At 42.8% G+C, this 23,824-nt stretch overlaps 1 protein-coding gene across 1 annotated transcript in view; it reads left to right on the top strand.

The window, feature by feature from the left end:
* The window catches only part of USP34 (ubiquitin specific peptidase 34), a 1,418,841-nt gene that overhangs the window by 445,648 nt on the left and 949,369 nt on the right, over positions 1 to 23,824 (top strand). The window contains 3 exon segments of the mRNA XM_030196176.1: positions 20,586 to 20,800; positions 22,172 to 22,287; positions 22,398 to 22,525. Coding sequence (XP_030052036.1) covers positions 20,586 to 20,800; positions 22,172 to 22,287; positions 22,398 to 22,525 — 459 coding nt within the window.

The raw sequence follows: 23,824 nt of genomic DNA on the forward strand, positions 1-23,824 counted from the left end.
TTAAGGAACTCCTGTCCGACACCGATGTGGATGCCTCGTGGGATGAAGAGGAGGATCCCAGGTATTTGTCTTCTGCGGAGTCTTGTGGTCTTCTCTCTGATCCTACTCCTTCACCAGTTCCTAATCCAGTTCACCACTTCGGGTCCTATTTTCAGCCGTTCTAGTTTATTCAAGAGCCTCCTGTGGGGAACCGTGTCAAAAGCTTTGCTGAAATCTAAGTAGATTACGTCCATAGCACATCCTTGATTTAATTCTCCGGTCACTCAGTCAAAGAATTCAATGAGATTCGTTTGGCACGATTTCCCTTTGGTAAAACCATGTTGTCTCGGATCTTGCAAGTTATTTGCTTCTAGGAAATTCACTATCCTTTCCTTCAGTATGGCTTCCATTAATTTTCCAATAATCGAAGTGAGGCTTACCGGCCTGTAGTTTCCAACTTCTTCCCACATGGCCTCCGCAGTTCATGTGACTCCCATGGCACACCTTCATATGAGATCAGCTCAGTGGACCCTAGCTTCCCAGTGGTATCAAGCTGCGGAGAATCTAGAGGATGTGATCCAATTGTACATCGAGTTTCGCAAATCTCTTCGGTGGTGGACCATTTGATCCAATTTGACTTTGGGGCGCCCATTCCAAATTCCTCAGCCACAGAAAGTGCTGACGACGGATGCATCTCTCCTGAGGTGGGGAGCGCATGTAGATGGGCTTCACACTCAAGGACATTGGTCCCTGCAGGAATCAGGTATCCAAGTCAATCTCCTGAAGTTGCGAGCAATCTGGAACGCTCTATAGGCTTTCAGAGATCGGCTATCCAACCAAATTATCCAAATTCAGATAGACAACCAGGTTGCTGTGTACTACGTCAATAAGCAGGGGTTCACTGGATCTTGCCCCTTGTGTCAGGAGGCCGTCCAGATATGGTTTTGGGCTCGTCGAGGCATGTTTCTCCAAGCCACGTATCTCGCAGGCGTAAGCAACAGTCTGGCCGACAGATTGAGCAGGATCATGCAACCTCACGAGTGATCGCTCAACTCGCGTGTGGTGTGCAAGATCTTTCAAGCTTGGGGCACCACCTTGGTGGATCTTTTTGCCACTCAGCTCAATGACAAGGTCCCTCAGTTGTGTTCCAGACTACAGGCCTATGACAGACTAGCTTCAGATGCTTTTCTCCTTCATTGGGGGAAGGGTCTTCTGTATTCATATCCTCCCATACCTCTTGTGGGGAAGAATCTGCTGAAAGTCAAGCAAGACCGGGGGAACCATGATTCTGATTGCTCCTTTCTGGCCGCGTCAGATTTGGTTCCCTCTTCTTCTGGAATTATCCTCCAAAGAACCGTGGAGATTGGAGTGTTTTCCGACCCTCATAACTCAGAAAGAAGGGGCGCTTCTGCATCCCAACCTTCAGTCTCTGGCTCTCACGGCCTGGATGAGGGCGTAGAGTTCGCCTCTTTGGGTCTTTCTGAGGGTGTCTTCTCAGTCTTGCTTGCTTCCAGGAAAGATTCCTCTAAGAGGAGTTATTCTTTCAAGTGGAGGAGTTTTGCTGTCTCGTGTGACAGCAAGGCCCTAGATCCTTGCTCTTGTCTTACACAAACCCTGCTTGAATACCTTCTACATTTGTCAGAGTCTGGTCTCAAGACCAACTCCGGAAGGGTTCATCTTAGTGCAATTAGTGCTTACCATCAATGTGTAGAAGGTCGGCCTATCTCTGCATAGCCTTTAGTTCACTTCATGAGAGGTTTGCTTTTGTCAGAGCCCCTTGTCAAACCTCCAACAGTGTCATGGGATCTCATCATCGTTCTCACGCAGCTGATGAAGCCTCCTTTTGAGCCACTGAATTCCTGCCATCTGAAGTACTTGACTTGGAAGGTCATTTTCTCGATGGCTGTTACTTCAGCTCATAGAGTCAGTGAGCTTCAAGCCTTCGTAGCCCATGCTCCCTATACTAAATTTCATCATAACAGAGTAGTCCTCCGCACTCACCCTAAGTTCTTGCCGAAGGTGGTGTCGGAGTTCCATCTGAACCACTGAACCAGTCAATTGTCTTGCCAACATTTTTTCTCTGTCCTTATACCCGCCCTGCTGAACGTCAGTTGCATACATTGGACTGCAAGAGAGCATTGGCCTTCAGACAGGTCCACCCAAATGTTTGTATCTTTTGATCCCAATAGGAGGGTAGTCTCTGTTGGGAAACGCACCATTTCCAATTGGCTAGCAGATTGCATTTTCTTCACTTATGCCCAGGCTGGGCTGACCCTTGAGGGCCATGTCACGGCTCATAGTGTTAGAGCCATGGCAGCGTCATTGGCCCACTTGAAGTCAGCCACTATTGAAGAGATTTGCAAGGCTGCGACATGGTCTTCAGTCCACACATTCACATCTCATTACTGCCTTCAGCAGGATTGCCGACGCGACAGTCGGTTTGGGCAGTCGGTGCTGCAGAATCTGTTTGGGATTTAGGATCCAACTCCACCCCCCTAGGCCCATTTTTGTTCTGTTCCAGGCTGCGCTCTCAGAGGCATATTTTCAAAGCACTTTGGGAGGCTAAGTTCCATAGGTTTCTATGGAACTTTGGGAGGCTAAGTGCTTTGAAAATGAGCTTCTCAGTTAGTTGTTTTCTTCGTAGGTCAATGCTTGTTATGTCCTCGCCGTTGCGAGGCCCAATTGACCTTTCTTTGTTTTTTTTCAGTGAGCCTGGGTGATAGGGATACTCCAACAGTGAGAACAAGCAGCCTGCTTGTCCTCAGAGAAAGCGAAGATACATACCTGTAGCAGGTATTCTCCGAGGACAGCAGGCTGATTGTTCTCACAAACCCGCCCTCCTCCCTTTTGGAGTTGTTCCTTTTTTTCATCTTTGCTTTTTGATCTAACTGGTTTCCCCGTGCAATGGGCGGAAAGATGGCCGTGCATGCGCGGTGCGTGCGCCTGTTCGCAACCGAAGGCTCTAGCAAACTTTTGTTGCTAGGTAGATTTCCGGACCTCAGGGCTGCCGTGGACGTCACCCATCAGTGAGAACAATCAGCCTGCTGTCCTCGGAGAATACCTGCTACAGGTATGTATCTTCGCTATCCCAACAGAAGGGGAGTCGCAGTCGGGAAACCCACCATTTCCAGTTGGCTAGCAGATTGCATAAATAACAATTAAACATCAAAAAGGCAAGTGATAACAGCTAATTATTGTCCTTGGATCTGAATTTATAGTAATAGTTAATTCAAGTTAGGGAGTATGCCTTCTTAAACAATACTGATTTCAATAAATTTCGGAAATTTAGGTAGTTCTGGGTAGATTTTACTTCTTAGGGTAGAGCATTCCATAATTGAGTGCCTATATATGTAAAGTGTATCCTGCTGTAGGCAGTAATGCGATGTAAATGTGTGGACAGACGACCACGTCGCAGCCTTGTAAATCTCTTATATTCCTTCTCTTATGCCCAAGCTGGGCTGAATCTTGAGGGTCTTGTCACGGCTCATAGTGTTAGAGCCATGGCAGCGTTGGTGGCTCACTTGAAGTCAGCCACTTTAGAAGAGATTTACAAGGCTGCGACGTGGTCGTCTGTCCACACATTTACATCGCATTACTGCCTACAGCAGGATACACTTTACATATATAGGCACTCAATTATGGAATGCTCTACCCTAAGAAGTAAAATCTACCCAGAACTACCTAAATTTCCGAAATTTATTGAAATCAGTATTGTTTAAGAAGGCATACTCCCTAACTTGAATTAACTATTACTATAAATTCAGATCCAAGGACAATAATTAGCTGTTATCACTTGCCTTTTTGATGTTTAATTGTTATTTTATATCTTGTTCTCAATTTGTATAACTGTTTTTCTTGTACTGTAGCTTGCACTACAGACTTTGTAAGCCACTTTGAGCCTGCGATCAGTGGGAAAATGTGGGATATAAATGTAATAATAAATACCCGACACGAATCAAGATGGCGTCAGTAACGGATGTGTGTTCCTAAGCTCCTGAGACCCATCGTTAGACTAGCGAGGGAATTCTTTTTTTCTCCGTTTTTAAAATGGGGAAGAGAAAGGGGAAGACGGTGGTTTCTACCTCCACGATTCCACCGACGACGCCAACCTCTCGACAGCCGACTTTGGAGGTCTTTGGAATTGGGACCCATGGCGAGCGGATGACTGCTTCGACGGGCTCGACCTTTTTGGATACGGACCGCAGCATTGAAGGAGTGACGTTGAGTCCTCCTTCTCACACTGTCCCTCCACAACCCGGAAGCGAAAGAGTGCCTGAGGGACCACGGCAGTTGGAAATGTTATTCGCAACGCCGTTGGGAGGAGGACCTTCGGGCACTTCAACCCCGGGGAAAGAAACAGCAATGCAGGAGCAATTGCAGGTCGAGGCCCCTGCTCCCCGAAGCTTCACTACCGGGAACAACGGTGGAATACAGAGACCAACAGTGGTGACTATGAATTCATTATGGGATGCAATTCAAGGGGTTAATAGCACATTACTCCAGATGAACACTTCCATTAATGGAGAAATTAAGGAATTAAAACAGACTAGTGAAAACCTGTCTAATAATTTACAAGAACAGAAAGAAAAAGTCTTGAAGATGGAAGTTGAAGTTGGAAAACTTCAAAATCTAACGTTTTCCTTAATTAAAGAAAAAGAAATCCAGGAAAAGAAATTGGAAAATTTGGAAAATAATGCTCGAAGGAATAACTTAAGGTTAATTAATTTTCCAAAATCTCCCTTAGTAGCAGCTATAGACATGCTTAAAAGATATTTCACTCAAATACTGGGAATCTCAATGGAGGGTTACCCCCCCATAACGAGAACCCAGTATATTACGGGTGTTCCTAAACTTCCAAAAGAGCAAACATTAATTACACCAGACTTAAACTTGACAGAATTTCTAGAGAACTCTCTGGAAGTTATCACAGAGAGAACAACACTTATTGTGACTTTTGCATTAGAAATGGACAGAAATAATGTTTTGAGACTTTATTTTCGCCATTTGAATGATATCTTCCTGGGTCAAAGGATACAAATTTTTCCAGATTTGGCAAGGAGTACGCAGAAGAGGAGGAAAGATTTTCTGATTTATAAAAATAGAGTTCTTAAGTTGGGTGCTACTTTTTTGCTTAAATTTCCCTGCAAATGTTATATTACCTTTGAATCTGTTAATTACATATTCTTTACCCCCTCGAAGTTATTAGAATTTATTGATTTCAAGGAGAGTGCTAATTTACCTGGAGCTTTGCCTCCCTAGTTAGAAATGCTGTTTAGTTGGCTGCAGATATCTGTTACGTCCCTTCCGTTTAAATAATTTTGTTTATTGCTAATATTTTATTTCCTAGTATCTTGATTCAACTTATTGTGGACAAATTTGAAATACTATTTTCTATAAATAATGATGTAATGTTTATTTCCTTATTCTACTTTTTCTGATATTGCTGATTTTATATCGTTTGATGTAAATGAAAAATTTATAAATAAAGAGTTAAAAAAAATAAATACCCGACACGACAGTCGATTTGGGCAGTTGGTGCTGCAGAATCTGTTCGGGGTTTAGAATCTAACTCCAGCCCCCTAGGCCCATTTTTATTCTGTTCCAGGCTGCACTGTCAGTTAGATGTTCTGAGTTTTAGGTCAATCTATTTTATGTCCTCGCCGTTGCTGTTGTCCAATTGGCCTTTTTTAGTGTTTTGAGTGAGCCTGGGTGCTAGAGATACCCCATCAGTGAGAACAAGCAGCCTGCTTGTCCTGGGAGAAAGCGAAGATACATACCTGTAGCAGGTGTTCTCCAAGGACAGCAGGCTGATTGTTCTCACAAACCCGCCCACCTCCCCTTTGGAGGAGTTGTTCTCCTTGGTTTATTGCGTTTAATATAACTGAGTGGGGACTCTTGCGCGACGAGCGGGAAGATGGCCGCGCATGCGCAGCGTGCGTACCCCGCACGCCAGAAGGCTGTGGCAAAACTTTGTCTATTTTTGCTGTGAAAAATTGCCGTTCCTGGGCCGCCGTGGACGTTGACCAATCAATGAGAACAATCAGCCTGGTGTCCTTGGAGAACACCTGCTACAGGTATGTATCTTCGCTTTCTCTAGTTACCTTAAAAGTCTTAAACTCAATTTTAATCCTAAAGTAGTTCTTTGAATCAGCTTCATGTTTTTACCTGGAGTGATGACATACATGATAACAAGGAACTAGTACTTCTGACTTCCTTCTCAACACCAAATTGAATCCATTAGATTATGCACGTCATATCTCTTTTGACCACAGCACAATTAGCATTCCTCTCACCAAATGAACTTTAGATTTGTGTTCTCTCCCCTCTAAAGTGAAATCTTACCAAGTCAAAACCACTACAGCTATTGTAACTCTTCTGAACTCTGCTTCAGTGGATATAATTTGTAAACAGCTACCTGTCCTTGCTTCATACATTTATAGTGATAGGCTATTGGCTTCCCATGGTTTACTCATTTCGTGATTCATGGAGGAGATTTATGTCAAACCAAGTTCTAGGAGTGGAGGAGTAACCTAATAGTGCAGTAGCCTGAGAATCAGGGAACTTCCCACTGCAGCTCCTTGTGATCTGGGCAAGTCACTTAACCCTTCCATTGCCCCAGGTACAAAAAAAAAATACCTGTACATAATATGTAAACTGCTGTGATCGTAACCACAGAAAGGCAGTATATCAGATCCCATCCCCGTTCTCAGCCTATAATAAGAGACAGTGCAGTTGGTTGACCTGTGCTGCTCATCCTGTCTGTGATATTTATTTATTTATTTATTTATTTATTACATTTGTACCCCGCGCTTTCCCACACATGGCAGGCTCAATGCGGCTTACATAGTTACAATATGAAGAATTACAAAGTCGTAAAAAAGAATATACAATTTGTAGTAAACGCAATATTAATGTGGTAAATTGAACATAGGAGGAATTGGGTGCAGAAGGAAATGAGCGTTAGAAGGCAGGCATAGGAAGATGGAGAGGAATGGATATGGGATAGCAATAAGGATAGTGGGAAACATGGTCAATGTATAACAATCGTCGATAAGAATCATGTGGGCGGAGGTCACGTGATGCAGTGAGCGGTGGTGGACGTGAGTTACATCACCAGCTTCGAGGGCAGCCTCTAACTGGATACCAGAAGCGCCCTCAGGCCTGAAACAGTGGAAAAAACGAACTTACTGTCAATGTAAGAGTGTATGGACAAATTCCTGGTGAATAAGGAAATGTCGGCGGCCGCAAAAGTAACGAAATGGAAAGACGACCAACTCCGCGGAGCAGAAAACAAAATGGCGCTGGCTTCGCCGCCCGCGTCCCCACCCCGTGCGCCAGCAGAATCGCTGGTAGAGCTCACAAAGGTGGTTGTACACACCTTAGATTCGCGCTTCAGTCAACTAGCGGAGCAGCTTACAGGACTTACAGCCCTTACCTCTGAGTTAACTAGGCGCACGGGCGAGCTGGAGACGTGGGTTCTGTCTGGTGGGTGTCAAAATATCTCATTATTTTAACTTCAAAGTTCTTGCGTTCCTGGATTGTCTTTAAATTTCCTTTTGTTATTTTTACCAAAAAAAAAAAAAAAAAATCACTGATGTAGTGTTCTGGTTTTGTAAAGTGCTGTCTCACAGAGGTGGTTGGCATTGTGATGTTTAATATGTCTGTGCTAACTGATTCTTGTCTTTCACATCTGATTGTCTCTCCAATATAGCATCCTTCTTCACACTTTTTGCATTGAATTATTTGAAGATCAACATATGAGATTGTCACTGGAATGCTTTTATATCTTACATAACCCACCCCTACCTTCTTCCTGCAAGAATGGTCATTGGAGTGCTTATTTTCTTTACTATGTTTTGGTTTATTTCTATTACCTGTAAAAATGGACTAACGCGGCTACCACAACACCTTACTGTTGAACTGTGAAAAGTAATTTTTGCTAGTTTCAAGTTTAAAATTATTTTTGATATACCACAAATTATAAGATACATCTAAAGAGGTTAAAAGTGTAAAATAAGAGGACGGGGCAACGCTACAAAAAAGACAACTAGGGTAAAACAGAGTTATTCACAAGAGGAAAACACAGAGGGAAAGAAAGTTTCATTACAATGCAATTATTAAACATATAAAAAGGTAAATGAGTACAATGAGAGAACACATAGTAGTAAGTTGCAGCTGACCAATGTGGAACGGTAACAGAATAAGGGGCAGGGCTATTCTTGTGGGAAGACCTTTTTGAAGAGAAGTTTCAGAGCACCTTTACATTTTGGATATGAGGATTCTGCTTATGATGATGGGAAGGCACTGTAAGAAGATACTAAATAGAAGAACGAACAGTGTGAAACTGAAAAGTTTATAACCTCATAAGAAACAAACCTACATAAAGAGATGGGTCAGCTCTTTCTTCAGGGGTCTAAGGAATCTTCTGGGGTCTGTCTAGAGAAAAGAACAGGTGAATCCTTTTCAAAGTCTGAAGAACAGATTGTTAGAAAGGACACCTTGATTAGGGTTATCAGATTCTTTCTGCAGAAGCAATCTGCAATGAAGTATGTTGAGATGTTTGTGAAGGGACTTGAGAGACACCTTGTCTCCACAGGGGGACATACAATCTTTGAGGATTTTTAATCACTCATATATATATATATATATATATATATATATATATATATATATATATATATATATAGTAACATGGTAGATGACAGATAAAAACCTGTACGGTCCAGCCATTCTTCCCACAATATATATATATATAGTAACATGGTAGATGACAGATAAAAACCTGTACGGTCTAGCCATTCTGCCCACAAGATAAATTCATAGCATATGGTATGAAGCAATATTGCATATGCATACTTGATACGTCTTTGTCATTTTCAGGGCACAGGCTGTAGAAGTCTGCCTAGCACTGGCCTTATTCCCCAACTGCTGAAGTTGGCACCAAAACCACACTCCAGCCATCCAGATCTGCCCAGCCATGATCGGACCACAGACCATAGTAAGCTGCCCAGCATTGGTCTTATTACCCAATTAATGGAGTTGCCATACATAGGTACCAGCATTTCAAAATGAATAGGAATGCCACACACAGTATAGTTTACCCCTCTCTGGTCACACTGAAGGAAGTTGGTCAATACCAAAGGTGCTCAGCACTCACTGACACCTACAAAGCTAGCTCCTATGCTTCTACAACTGTTCATCTGCTTTCATTACAAGTATCCTTGATGAAGACAGAGAGGACAAAGTTTTCCACCTCTTCGCTGAGTAGGACAAAACTGTGAAAGATGTATCAACGCCAAAACTTTTTTTTTTTTTTTTTTTTTTTGAAAACTGGGTCTCTATTAAAGCAACGCTGTATTGAGATATTATTACTTTCTTTCGCCAAATGGAGGTTGCTCTGCCCCTATTGGCTTGGCACTATTCTGGGAGCCAAGTTTATTCATGCCAGTTCTGCTCCACAATTTTTGCATGACAGATCAAAACCCAGTCCAGAGGATCCAAATTATTTGATTTGAACAGACTGTCCATCTGCAACCATCATTACAGACTCTTTTGTACCTCTTAATAGAAAGGAAGCTTCACATCCAGCTCCTGACACTAAGGAAACCAATGAAGAGAAAAGGGATCACTGTAGATGTCTCATGTGCATTCTGGCCCATGGAACTTTACCAAAGTTGCTATTATAGAATCTAAAAGTTGCAGGTAATGACAAATGGTCTTTTGAGAACGAGAGGCTGTGAATCCAGCTCTATAACATCATCGCTCTCCCTCGGGAGAAAAACTTTTCCCAGGCAAGTGTAGAACTTGACTTCAAATATACCAATACATATCCTGGAGAAAGGATGGGTGATCAATTATCCAAAAGCAACCTAAGTCCTGCAATTAGTGCACTACTCAAGCTATGGCAATCTCACTCTCCTGGAAAGACACTGCTCTTATCAAACAGTTGTCTAATTAAGGGTAAACCAAAATACCTTCTTTGTGCAATGCCACTGCAACCACTACCATAACCTTGGACGTGGTCCTGGGAGCTGTAGCTAGGCTGAAAGGGAGTGCACAGATTTGGAAATACTGACAAGACTTAAAACCACAGTCTCTGATTGGGATATGAAAATTTGCTTCTGATATCTAAAGGAGGTAAACCCTCCTATCTGGCCTGCTACAATAACCAATATGTGTCTCCATACGAAGGCTTCAGAAACTGATTCACTGGTCCACAAGATTATCTATGGTGAAGTCCCAGGACATATGGTCGACCTGATTGATCTCCCAACCAGAAACAGAACTAGAGCATCACATACCTACTTGAATCTCCACTACCCAAGCTGCAAAGGACTCAGATACAAATTAACCTATGCAACCAACTTCTCCTACATAGGCACACAATTGTGGAATACACTGCCAAAGACTGTGAAATCAATCTATGACCATCTAAACTTCAGGAGATCATTAAAGACCTACATTTTCAGAAAAGCATTCCCCACCGACCTAACCTAGATGCCTCCAATCTGCAATACAGCAAAACCATAGACTGTAGTGGACATTATATATTATTTCCTTTCTTCGATCCCTAGGCACCTGAATATACTAACTTTACCCGACTCTAATATCAAACTGTATTTGTTTCCATACCGGTCTTGGCGATCGCCTTATGGTAAGATGTAAGCCACATTGAGCCTGCAAATAGGTGGGAAAATGTGGGATACAAATGTAACAAATTAAAAAAAAAAATAAAAAGATCTAGAATAGGTCGAAAGGACTTTGGGTCTACAAAATAAACTGAACACCACCCAGTCCTCTCTTCCCGAGTTGGAACTGGCACTACCACTCCTAACTGAATTATGACAATATTTGTCTTACAGTTGCCACCTTGATTTGAGGATGGCAAGGAACTATCAAAAAGGCGTTAGGAAGGGGATGAATTAAGTCCAGGGCACAGCCATCCCGCACCACTTTGAGAACTCATGTATGTAAGGTTATCTAGGCCCACCTCTGGTAAAAGGTTGAAACCACCTACTACCACCAGCATCAGAGGACAGGCCCCCAAACCTTCATTAGGAAGATTTAAGGGCACTGACAGCTCCTACAAGAGAAGACTCTACCATCTCTTCGGCCACCTCAAACAGAAACCCGTTATGCTGAGTACCAAGCAATCTGCCTGACCTAAAACAACTAGAGTACCAAAAATGTTCCCTAGAGAAATCTCCTCAAAGAGATGATCTAACCCTATCTTCTGGAAGTCTGTGAACCTTGGTCTCATAAACACTTAACCAGCTTCCCTAATTCTTCTCAAAATAAATGGCAACCTATAAAGGGTAATATGTAAGCCGCATTGAGCCTGCCATGAAAGCGCGGGGTACAAATGTAATAAAAATAAATAAATAACCTTATGAGACACGTCTTAGAAGAGATCAGCAGACCAATTCTGGAGCCAAAGAGAGCAACAAGCAGCTACTAAAAGGGCCACGCTCTTAGAAGATGCCTTCACCAAATCATATGTCACGTTATCAAAAGCAGGAACTAGGTTAGTGAGCCCTTGGGCCACTGCCAAGGAGCGGCAGTGGCAGGCAAAACCACCCCACACCAGGAACAAGACAGAACTCAGATAGGAACAGCAAGACTTCACCTGCATCAGCCGCCCTTCCCCAGGAGTTGAGCCCTTGGCTGCAGGCAGCCGACAGGACTTACAGGGCAGGAACTGAAAGCTGCAAGCAGCCACTAAAACAGGAACAAACACTGACAGAACTGAAAGCTGCCAGGCAGCCACTGAACAAGAAACACAGACAAACAGAAACTAAACACAAAAGACAAACAAGGAACAAGACTAGGAAACAAACAAACCCCAAGCCAAACTATACACAGACTAACCAGAATCAGACAAGAACTAGAATAAAAGCCAAACTAGGCAGAAGTGCAACAAGCACCAACAAACCAGGGCCTTAGGTAATGCAAAGGCAAAGCAGAGAGTGTCCAAATGGCTAATAAGCCCAGCAGCAGCTGAGATTTAGCTGCAGCAATCACCAGGCAGCTACGGGTGCTGTGCGGGCTCAAACAAGACAAGCAAGTCTGGCAGGCCGGAAGATCCGGACTGGACTGAGCTGAAGTCTGGAACGGGAAACAGCACACAGACAATCCAATGCAGCCACCAGGCCTGGCCACCAGGGGGCGAGAAGACTGAGAGCCTGAAACCAGGGCACGACAGTGACATCATACAAGTTTACAGAACCCATATTCAAATAATTCAAGGCAAGGTCCCCTGACACTGATGACTCTAAAGAGGAATCAGCTAAGCTTCCTGACAATCTAAAACATGCTCTGGCTACATAACTACCACATACTGCAACCTATAAAGCTAGTGAGGACACCTCAAATACCTGTTTCAAAAGAGTCTCCATCCTCATATCCTGAGAAATTTTAAGTGGTATGTCACTTCTACAGAATTGTAGTCTCTTTGTTTACTACAGAAACTACTGCATCTATTTTAGGCAATTTGAACTTATCTTTCACCTGAGATTCCACTGGATACAACCTAGCCATATTGCTGCTGTTGCTCCTTTTTGATGTTCAGTCTGCTCTTCGATGATAGACAATAAATGAGAAGTTGAACAGTCCTGAATTTGGAAGTCACCCAGTTGTGTGCTTGCTCAATTCTGCATTTTGATGGCAAAAAATCCCCATTTTTGCTCACATGTAAAAAGAAATGTTTTGTGTAGACAGCAGAATTGATCAGGTACACATGACTTCCCTGAGAGCTGCATGCCACCTTTGAACTGTGGAACTAACTGAGGTGCTGAGTATGCACTGGGGGCAGGTATTCCATTCAGGCATCATGCAATGATGCCACCTACTTGTACGCCTAATAAATCCTGCTGTCTGTTGTAAACACCTGTTTCTGGTGAGCAGTAGTGCTTTTCTAAGGAGCTGTGCTTTCTTTAAGGGTGGGGGCCCATCACCTTTTTCCTGTTGGTTAAGCCTCTCTTTACAAAGCCTTCAATTCCTCTGGCCAGTGATTTATCATGTTGTTTTTTTTAACCTTGAGATCATTGGACGTATCACCCCTTGGTGTGTCTCCTGGCCTGTGTATATCCGTCTCTTCCCTGTCTCCTGGCCTGTATGCATCCGTCTTTTCCCTTCTGTGACATGCTGTTCTTTGGATTTTTGCACCCCAAATGCTGTGCTTTCTGCAATAAAACTTAAATGCCAAGCATTCAACTAGTTTTCTAGTTTTTGTGGATCACTTCTTTTATTTACTCTCTCAAGGGTGCCTACTCTGTTGTAGATCATCCTTTTTCTTCTAATCCTTTGGCAGTATTACTCACAAAGATATTGAATAGAATAGACTCCAGAACTGATCTCGGAGGTATTGCATTACTTAGCTTTGTTTATTGTAAGTGAATTCCATTTAAACCAGTGCCCTCTGTCAGATGCCAACCAACCAATTTCTAATCCAGTTCATCACCTTGAAATCCACTATTAGGCTGCTCTTTTTATTCAAGTCTCCTACAAAGAACAGTGTTAAAGGTTTTGCTGAAATCTGGGAGGAGCACTTCTAGCACATGTCCTCAAACGAATTGTGTAGCCGCCCAATTGAAGACATTTTTTTGACACAATCTACCTCTGATAAGCTGTTGCCTGGAAATTATAAAACCCTCTGCATTGTAAAATTTTCACTCTCCTTTGCTTTAGTTGCTTCTCCATTATTTATCCCTCTACTGAGATATGCCTATCAGCCTGTGGTTTCCCTCCTCTGTTACTACTTTTGTGAAGAGGGACATCAGCTTCTATTCTTCAATTTAGAATCACTTCCATCTCTAAAGATCTGTTACACATCTGCAGTACAGTGGACCTGCCGGAACCTCTCTGAGCTTCCTTAGTAGAGGAGCGCCCTAATGGTCGAAGTTCTCATAGGATTTTGTCAAGGCTGTCCTCTGTCATTGGGTTAAAAGTGTCATATCTGTCTCTGTCAGGAGGGGGCGAGTTTGTGCACCCCTGGTTGACTGGTTGGGGACTGGGTGGGATTGCCTGTGAATCCTGGCGGAGACTTTTAATTTTGTTGGCAAAGTATGCAGCAAAATTATTGCAGTTCAGTTTAGACTGGGCAGGGTGGTTCTGTTGTTGGGGCTGCAGTAGGTTGTTTATTATACTGAACAGCTGCTTGGTTGAATTGGCAGCCTGTTCAGTGCATTGAGAGAAATACTGTATTGTGGTTGCTGTTAAGGCTTGGCGGTACTTTGCCATGTGCTTCCTACAGTTTAGCCTGTCTTCATCCAGGTGAGATTTGCGCCATCTCCTTTCCAGTTTTCGTCCTTTGCGTTTAAGGATCCAAAGTTCTGGAGAAAACCAAGGTGAGCTTTTGTGAGTGGGGCATAAGACCTTTTTTAGTGGTGCTGTTTTCTCTAAGGTCTTGGCTAACTGTGTATTCCAGATGTCAACTTGTTCTGACACTGTTGTCTTTTCGTTCACATGTGGATAGTCCAAGGCCTCTAGAAATTTCTCAGCGATCAGGTTTTTTTTTTTGTCTCTGATCTCCTTCCAAACTCTGGGAGGTGCCATTTGTTTTAGGTGGTCACTTAGGGAGAATTTAATTATAAAATGATCTGACCATGATAGGGATGTTATTTCAATACCGTTATCCCAGAATTCTGGGATATCCACCCCTTTGTAGAATACCAGGTCTAGTATGTGACCCTTTTCGTTGGTTATTATTATTATTATTATTATTATTAATTACATTTGTACCCTGCACTTTCCCACACATAGCAGGTTCAATGCGGCTTACATAGTAAATAGAATTACAAAGTCTTGAAGGAGAATGTTACAAGTTGTAGTAAACATAGTAGTAGTATTGGGGTTTTGAGGATATGTAAATTGAGCATGGAGAGGTAAACAAAGATAGGATGAGCAAAAGGAGAAGAGATTGGAAGGGGGAAGGAGTAGGAAGGATGGAGAGGAAGAGATTGAGGAATGAGCATAAGGAGATTGTGAGACATGGTCAAAGGTATAATAATCATCGGGGCAGGAATCATGTGGGTGGGCTTAAAAAGTTAAGTTGTGTCTTTAGGGTAAGCTTTCTTGAAGAGATGGGTCTTCAACATTTTTCTGAATGATAGATGGTCGTTGATTGTTCGGATGGATCTTGGCCGAGTGTTCCAATGCTGGCTGCCCTAAAAGGAGAAACTGGATGCATAGGAGGTCTTGTATTTAATACCTTTGCAGTTGGGAAGGTGTAAATTGAGGTAAGTACGAGAAGACAATGTATTTCTAGTAGGGAAGTCGATGAGGTTATTCATGTAGTTAGGGGATTCTCCATACATGATCTTATGAATCAGAGTGTGGACTTTAAAATTTATTCTTTCTCTGATGGGGAGCCAATGAAGCTTCTCTTGAAGAGGTGTTGCGCTATTGAATCTTGACTTGCCAATGATAAGTCTGGCTGCCGTGTTTAGGGTAGTCTGAAGTTTCTTCAGGATTAGGGTCTTACATCCTAAGAAAACACTGTTGCAGTAATCTGCGTGCGTGAGTACTGTGGATTGTACTAGGTTCCGAAAGGTGGCCAGGGGAAGGTATGATTTCACTCATTTCAAAATCGACATCATATTAAACATTTTTTTGTGATGAATGTAGCATCGTTTTTGAATGATAAATGGTTATCAATCGTTACTCCAAGTATTTTAGGTTGTCAGATATGGAGAATTTTAACATCTGAGGTGCTATGAGTAGTCGGGAGAAGTGGAGAGTATTGAGATGAAAGGACTAGACACTGTGTTTTCTCTTTGTTTAATTTCATCTTGAAAGCGTTAGCCCAAGAGGTTAGGGTGGTCATGCCTATATTTATTTTATCGGAGATTTCAGATAGATTTGATTTAAAGGGGATAAATATAGTGACGTCGTCAGCATAGATGAAGGGATTAAGGCCATGTTTGGCTAGTAACTTGGGTAGGGGAATCATCATGAGGTTGAAGAGTATCGGGAAAAGCGGAGATCCCTGCGGTTGGAGAATTGATCACCTGTGTAAATCCTAGTGCTGTCATCGTGTCCAGAAAGGCAGCTGTGGTGGTATCTGGGGTTTTGATGTGTAGATTGAAGTCTCCCATGATCACCAGCCTAGGGTAATTCAGGGTCACTTGAGTAATCAGGTCTTGGAGTTCTTGCACAGATGATGTGTTGTTACGAGGTGCTCTGTAAACCATGAGCAGCCAAATTGGTTTCTCCTTTTCAAGTTGTATTAAAAGAGATTCAGATTCATGTAGCTGGGGGATGGATATTCTGCGCAGTTTGATTGTATCCCGAATCAAGACTGCTACCCTTTCACCCCGTCTTCCTGGTCTTGGTTGATGTTGGATGTTGAAACCTGTTGAGCATAGTTCAGCCAGTGGTGAACCCCCACTTTCATCTAGCCAGGTTTCACATATTCCTAAGATGTCAAGATGCTGTTCATTTATGGCATCATGGATCACTGAGGATTTCTTTGCAGCTGATCTGGCATTCACCAGTCCTATAGTTCTCAGGGGTGGGCTGGCGATAGTTTTGGTGTGTGTAAGCTCTGTCGAGCAGGGACTGTCTCTTTATGTTCCAAGTGTACAGTGCTGTGTACGTCTAGTAGCGCTATAGAAATAAGTAGTAGTGTGACAATGAAGTGATCTTTTCATTACTGTTATGTTGGTGTTTGACCTCTTGCACTTTTGCCTTCTCTTTGGTTTATGGGGGTTGTGGTTTCCTGTCCCACACACCACTGGGATATTTGCATGATGTTTGGGCCCAATGCACATTTTTTGTGTTAGAAACTAGTTAGGCAAACTTTCACTGGATGGCACTACTGTCCACTCTGTGAAGTTCACAATCTTACTAGTTGGCAAGTGCAGTGTTAAGGGTTTAAATAGTCTGAAAGAAACAGACGTTTTTAAAGTTGTAAATTCAGACCAGGCCTGAATCACACATTAATTCGTAAACATATCTGATTCCTTACTGACAGGAAGGGTTTGGGGGTTGCAGTTTTTTTTGTCTGTGCACAATTTCTCCTAAAATTCACTTTGTAGCTTGTTCTAGTTTGGAATGGTCAAAAACAGCACATAGAGTAACTGGGAGGAACAAATGTTACGGGTAGCCTCATACATAATCCAGAGGGTTGCTCTAAATGCATACCAGCGCAACTTGCCCATGCACAGGTTCCTCACAGTACCTAGAGCAGGGGAACTCTGGAGAAGAGTCTGGAAGAAAGGGCTACATAGCTGGTTCAAAGCTCACTGAAAAGTGGGGATGAAAGTGTATTGAGATATTGTTAAGTAGACTGAAATGTGTGTATATCAGACACAAACTCACTCTCCTAGGGAGTCAACTCATGAGCTCAGCAGTAAATTGAAACTGCAGAGGCAGTCACATGCACAAGAACCCTTCTGCATGCTTAGAAAGACATTGGTCTTTTTTGTGCTCTGAAAGAATGGAGTCTGTGTTGTCCTGTTCAATCACATTGCGCACTGGTGGTTCTGGTACATCCTCCTGCCTAAGGAGTACCTTGCTAAATGTTCCATCTGGTCATCTGCTCAGTAATGATTTGGCCACTCAAAATAGATGTGCATATAAATTATGATTCTATCCAGCGGAATTAAGAGTCAGTTCCTTATAGTTACAAGTACTCCTACTCCTACTACTATAAATCACTTCTAGTCTGGTTTACAGGACATACATAATATTTTAGCAAATTTGAAAATATATCTCAAATTGGAAAATTTAATTTTGATAATGAAGAATCAGATATGACCAAAGAAGAAATCACCCTAGTAATAAATATTTTTCAGATTTATTTGTTTACATGCTAGCATTCTGTGGTCAGTTTATATATGTACTACTACTACTATTTAGCATTTCTATAGCGCTACAAAGCATACGCAGCGCTGCACAAACATAGAAGAAAGACAGTCCCTCTCAAAGAGCTTACAATCTAATAGACAAAAAATAAATAAAGTAAGCAAATCAAATCAATTAATGTGAACGGGAAGGAAGAGAGAAGGGTAGGTGGAGGCGAGTGGTTACAAGTGGTTACGAGTCAAAAGCAATGTTAAAGAGGTGGGCTTTCAGTCTAGATTTAAAGGTGACCAAGGATGGGGCAAGACGTAGGGGCTCAGGAAGTTTATTCCAGGTGTAGGATGCAGCGAGACAGAAGGCGCGAAGTCTGGAGTTGGCAGTAGTGGAGAAGGAACAGATAAGAAGGATTTATCCATGGAGCTGAGTGCACGGGAAGGGGTGTAGGGAAGGACGAGTGTGGAGAGATACTGGGGAGCAGCAGAGTGAGTACATTTATAGGTTAGTAGAAGAAGTTTGAACAGGATGCGAAAACGGATAGGGAGCCAGTGAAGCGACTTGAGGAGAGGGGTAGTATGAGTAAAGCGACCCTGGTGGAAGACGAGACGAGCAGCAGAGTTTTGAACCGATTGGAGAGGGGAAAGGTGACTAAGTGGGAGGCCAGCAAGAAGCAGATTGCAGTAGTCTAAACGAGAGGTGACAAGGGTGTGGATGAGGGTTTTGGTAGAGTGCTCAGAAAGAAAGGGGCGGATTTTACGGATGTTGTAAAGAAAGAAACGACAGGTCTTGGCAATGTACTAACTTGGCAATGTACTAGCTGTTAAACTCGTTAAAATGGGCAAGATTTCCAACTACCCTCCTCCGTGCCGGGCCCCCTGCAATGACCTGACAGCGCCTCTCACCTCCGTGTGAAAGTGCTGCAGGCAGCAGCAGATCGTTCTGCTGCTGCCTGCAGCGCTTCCACACGGAGGTGAGAGGCGCTGTCAGGTCAGTGCAGGGGGCCCTATACGGAGAGGGGCGGGAATGGCGGCGTGGATGGGGGGGAGGGTGGAGGTAGGTGCGCGCGATGTTCGTTTCCAGGCTCCAGCGGCAGCGTCCGACAGTCCGACTCCGTTTCCCTCTCTGTTCCGCCCTCTGATGTCATCACGTCTTGACGCGAGGGCGGGACAGAGAGGGAAGTCTCTACTGCGCATTTGCAGGTGAGTCGGTCACTTGCCATTTATATGTTTGATATATTTTTATGTAAAATTTATGGACACTTAGGAAAAAATACCTACAACCCCAATCATAGCCCAATTTTCCTTTAGTCTAAAATATTCATAATTTTCACAATACAAACCACAGTCACTAACAGATCAAAACCCCACTGTGGTTTTGTGGGTAATTTTAAACTTCTCAGTTCTATGCTGTCATTACTTACCTTGGCGTTCCTTGGCTGCCATCCGGGGTGGACTGCCGCTGTGACCCTCCCCCCCACCCCCCAGTGCAGCGTCATCCATCCCCCCAGGTGCAGCATGACCCCCCCCCCCCCCGGGGTGCTGCGTCGTGCATCCCCCCAGGTGCAGCACGACCCCCCCCCCCCCGAGTGCTGCGTCATCCACCCCCCCCCCCCCGGGTGCAGCATGACCCTCCCCCTCTGGGTGTAGCATCGTTGTCCCACAGCGCATCGCCTCCAAGCACCCCACCCCCCAGGGTTCATTTTTCTTACCTGCTGGGGTGCTGGCTGCAGCCATTCGGCTGTCTGCTCTGCTGGCTCCCTGTTCCCTCTGCCCCGGAACAAGAAGTAACAGCAGAAGGGAGCAGGGAACCAGCTGAGCCGACAGCCGCATGGCTGCTCCCTGCATCCCTCCTGCAGCGTGCACCCAAGGCAGACCGCCCTCACTGCCCCGCCCTCGGTGCGTCACTGCTTACCTAAAAACGAAATATTAACCTACAAATTAACCACAATTAAGGTTAATTTACATATTTGATAAACCTGAAAACCAAACCTGTGTGGCCCATAAGTACTTTAAAGAAGATGCTTTTAAGATTACACGTTCAGATGTTGTGACCTGCATTAGCATATGTGTTATACGTTTTTAAAATGTTCCTACCGAAAGTTCTTCATGAAAACATTATTGGCCTTGTTTAATAAGGTGTGTTACTGTTTTTAATGACCACTAAAAATTAGCGCACACTAATGCTAAAGACACCCATAGAAATATATGGGTGTTTCTAGCTTTAGCGTGTACTAATTTTTAGTGTGTGCTAAAAATGCTAGCGTGCCTACAGCACAGCTTAGTAAACAGGACCTTATATTTGATAATCGGTTAAAAGTTGTCTTGCCTCAGTTTAACCTACCTACTTTAAATTATCTCAGTCATGGCCTTTCTGTCTTAACTCAAAGCTTCTTATTTTATACCTCTTCTGGTGTAAATGCCTGCATGTACTCCATGTGTGTGTATGCATATTTTATAAAATACATGTATATGTTGCAACTCTGTTCCATTTCCGCCGAACACTTGTGTGCCAGTTATTCAAAAAATAGGTGTAATTTTGTGGTATACCTACTTTTTACCTGGAAATATCTCTGTGTAATTTTATGGGAGCCATTTTCTTAATTTAAAACATGCTTTACACTTGAAAGAATCTTTATAAGGTTACCCCATGTATATATAGTGCTGTATACATCTTGTATGTGTTATATAAATAATAACAGAAGTATCAGAGAAATTACTTCTATTACCTGACTGTCATTCAGTAGAACGTTGACCATAGAAAATGTTTTATTCTGTTTGTTTCTGAATTTGTTGGTTTATATTTTATAGGCATATGGTTGATGATATGTTAAGTGCAGATGATGTCAGTTGCAGTAGTTCTCAAGTCAGTGCAAAATCGGAGAAAAACATGGCTGATTTTGATGGGGAGGAATCTGGTTGTGAAGAGGAACTGGTGCAAATTAATTCACATGCTGAACTGACCTCTCATCTCCAGCAGCACCTTCCTAATCTTGCCTCTATCTACCATGAACATCTTAGTCAAGGTAAGGGCTGGTGGGGAGAGAGGGGAGGGGAGGCCACAGAACAACTGGTTCCTTAACCTGTCATAAACAGGAAAATAGCTATTTTTACTGCAAATTACTTAAGGTAAAGTTTTCTATGAAATTCAGAATTGTGGGATGTGATGAATTTAATAGTAAATTGCACCTCATATTTTTTCTTTATAAATGGAGTAAAACATAATTGTTCTGTAGACCACAGGTAAGGAAGATATACTGATGATGCTTTCATGTAGATATCCTTGTTTTGATTTATCCTGTGTTTGTTGATACCCTTCTTTTTCCATCCATTCACGTTTCTCTCTGGATAGCTCCTCGGTTTACGAACAATGGAAGGGAAACTTACAGAGATATGCATTTATTAGTGCACCTTAAAAATCTAGTGTATGTAAAGTTGATTTAATGCACGTTTACCTGAGAATTAATGCTTGTATAGTTGATTGGCATGCGTTAAGTTCTAATGTGTGTTACATTTTTTTAAAATTAATGCCATAATTGAACAAAAAAAAAAAAATAAAAGCCACTACTTGTCCCTAGGAGTTAGTAGTGTGGAATCTTGCCACTTTTTTGGATCTTGCCAGGTACTTGTGACTTGGAATGGCTATTGTTGAAAATGGGATACTGGGCTACATGGACCTTTGATCTGACCCAATTGGGAAAGTCTGAAACATCCAAAAACAAAGCAAAATTATTTTGCCTGTATACATCCCTAGAAACTTCTGAGGCTAAGATTTTCCAGTATCAATAAGATAAAGTACCTTTATAGTTTGCTTTCTTCTAAGTTTGAGTGCATAAGTACCATGTTTTAAATATACTGTGCTCCTTTACAGTGATCTTCCCTTTGAATATTTATGCCAGCTAAAATCATAACTGTTGCCGAGCCTAAAATATATATTTTTGCAGATTAGATATTTGGCTTCTGCCAGACAAAGCAAATTTATTTTTGGATCCCTTCTGACTGCCTGCCTGGCCTTGTGTTTGTCTGACTAGGACCTGTTCCAATATACTTGTATTTACACTTCTAGCTTCTGTCAGGGTAGTACTGCAGGCTAAGCATATTGAAGAAGGTTTATGGTCTGAATGCTGTGGTAGCTAGAAAAAGAAAGCCCTGCATTGTAGAGGAAAGGACTGCCCAGCTGGTTCAACATTTATTTAAGATTGGAGGTGTTAGAGGAGATGAGATTTTAAGTATTCTGAAATGGAGTGTATGGATTTTTAGGGTGTTACAGATTACAGGAAAAATAAGAAATGTCAAGAAAAGTGAGTAGTGTATTGTTTAAAAACAAATTTTATTCAGTTTAACCTTGATTTTAAAATGCCATATAAATAGTATTTTTTAAAATCTGTTGTACGTAGGACCAGTGTCTCATAAACATCAGTACAACAGCAATGCAGTGACTGATATCAACTTGGATAATGTTTGTAAGAAAGGTAACACACTGCTGTGGGATCTTGTCCAGGATGAAGATGCAGTAAGTTAAATTCAAATGCTATGACTCGCAAAACAAAACGTTAAATAAAATCAATGCAAAACAGCCAACCAACTAAAATAGTGTTAATAACATCTTCCATCCTGCTGCAGATTCATCTTTCTGAGGGGTTAATCAACGAAGCAGAGAAGTTGCTCTGTTCATTGGTTTGCTGGTTTACTGACAGACAGATCAGAATGAGATTTATTGAAGGCTGCTTGGAAAACTTGGCCAATAATAGGTACTCATTTGTATGATTTCTGTTATGTAATAATATAGCCAAGTTTTTCAGGATCTGCATAGGGTCTGGTTATTTTTGTGTCATTTGTATGTTTTCAGCTTTATCATGGACCTTATGGACTCTATCTGTTTTGAAATAACTGATTTAGTTAACATAGATTTCTTCCCTTTGGTGGGGGGGGGGGGGGGGGGGGAACGGCATTGATGTCTTGAGTTGTTGTAGGCCTGTGTGATTCCAATATTCTTCAAGGACAAGCAGGCTTCTATATTCTCACAATTGGGTGACGCCGATCCACGTCACCTGGTCTGGTATTTACCAAGCTAAATGAGAGCTTTAGTTGAGCGCGAGCCACTCTCCACCTTTCATGCACGAGTACCTTCCTACCCGTTGCGTAAACACTGTCTCCTCAGTTCTTCTTTTTCTGCGTGGGGAGAAGGTGTTTTCCTTGCCCTCTCCTCATTCATTCAGTCTAGAGAGCTATTCTTTTTTTTGTGCCTTCTGGCTATTTTTTTCGTCTTAACAATTTAGCTCCTCTTGTTGGAACTTATTTTCCCTTTATTTTCTTTAGAGTTGTTTTGCCCGGTTTTAAGCTTTATTATTTTTCCGTCATCATCAGTCTGCTTTTAGTCCCTGACTTTGGACGGGACTTTCCCTTTCCTTTTTGCTGTGCCTTGCTACTTTTTCATGCACCATCATGTTTAAGTTAGCCAACAAAGTTTTTTCTTCCACGACCATAGCCCTGCTAGCTGTGTTCTCTGTGTTCGCATGAAGAAGAGGACCCAGCTTTCCCGAGAGGTGCAAAGAGAGAGTATTTTTGGAGCCAAGTCCAGTTTCTCGACATCGGCATCGAGGTGTTAGCATTGACATCAAGCATTGCACCGGCATCAGGCGCATCAGTAAGCATGGCTGCTACTAGATCCATAGACACTGGGAGCAGTGAAGCATCAAGTGGATCTCCACCTGCCTTGAGGCCTCATGCTATGCAGGACCCCTGGGAACGTCCATTGTCTGACCTGACCCCGAGGTGGTGTGAGGATTCGATGTCGTCCTCGGCACTGAGGAGCCTTGGTGACAAGCTGAAAGCGAAGGCTAAGAAGCATCATCATTGGTCACCCTTGATACATGGTGCCAGGAGCTGCGGGCATTGAAGGACTCGACACCCGAGAAGCGTCAGTGCCAGGAGGACTGCACCCCCTCCGTACAAGAGGTGCCAAATGTGCGTGTCTCTTAGCAGCTGAGATCCAGCTCCTGCGTCGACCCCAGTGGTTCTGCAATCTGTGCCTGAGCCGGCTCCCCAGC

The sequence above is a fragment of the Microcaecilia unicolor genome, chromosome 3, assembly GCF_901765095.1.
Source record: "Microcaecilia unicolor chromosome 3, aMicUni1.1, whole genome shotgun sequence".
Lineage (NCBI taxonomy): Eukaryota > Metazoa > Chordata > Amphibia > Gymnophiona > Siphonopidae > Microcaecilia > Microcaecilia unicolor.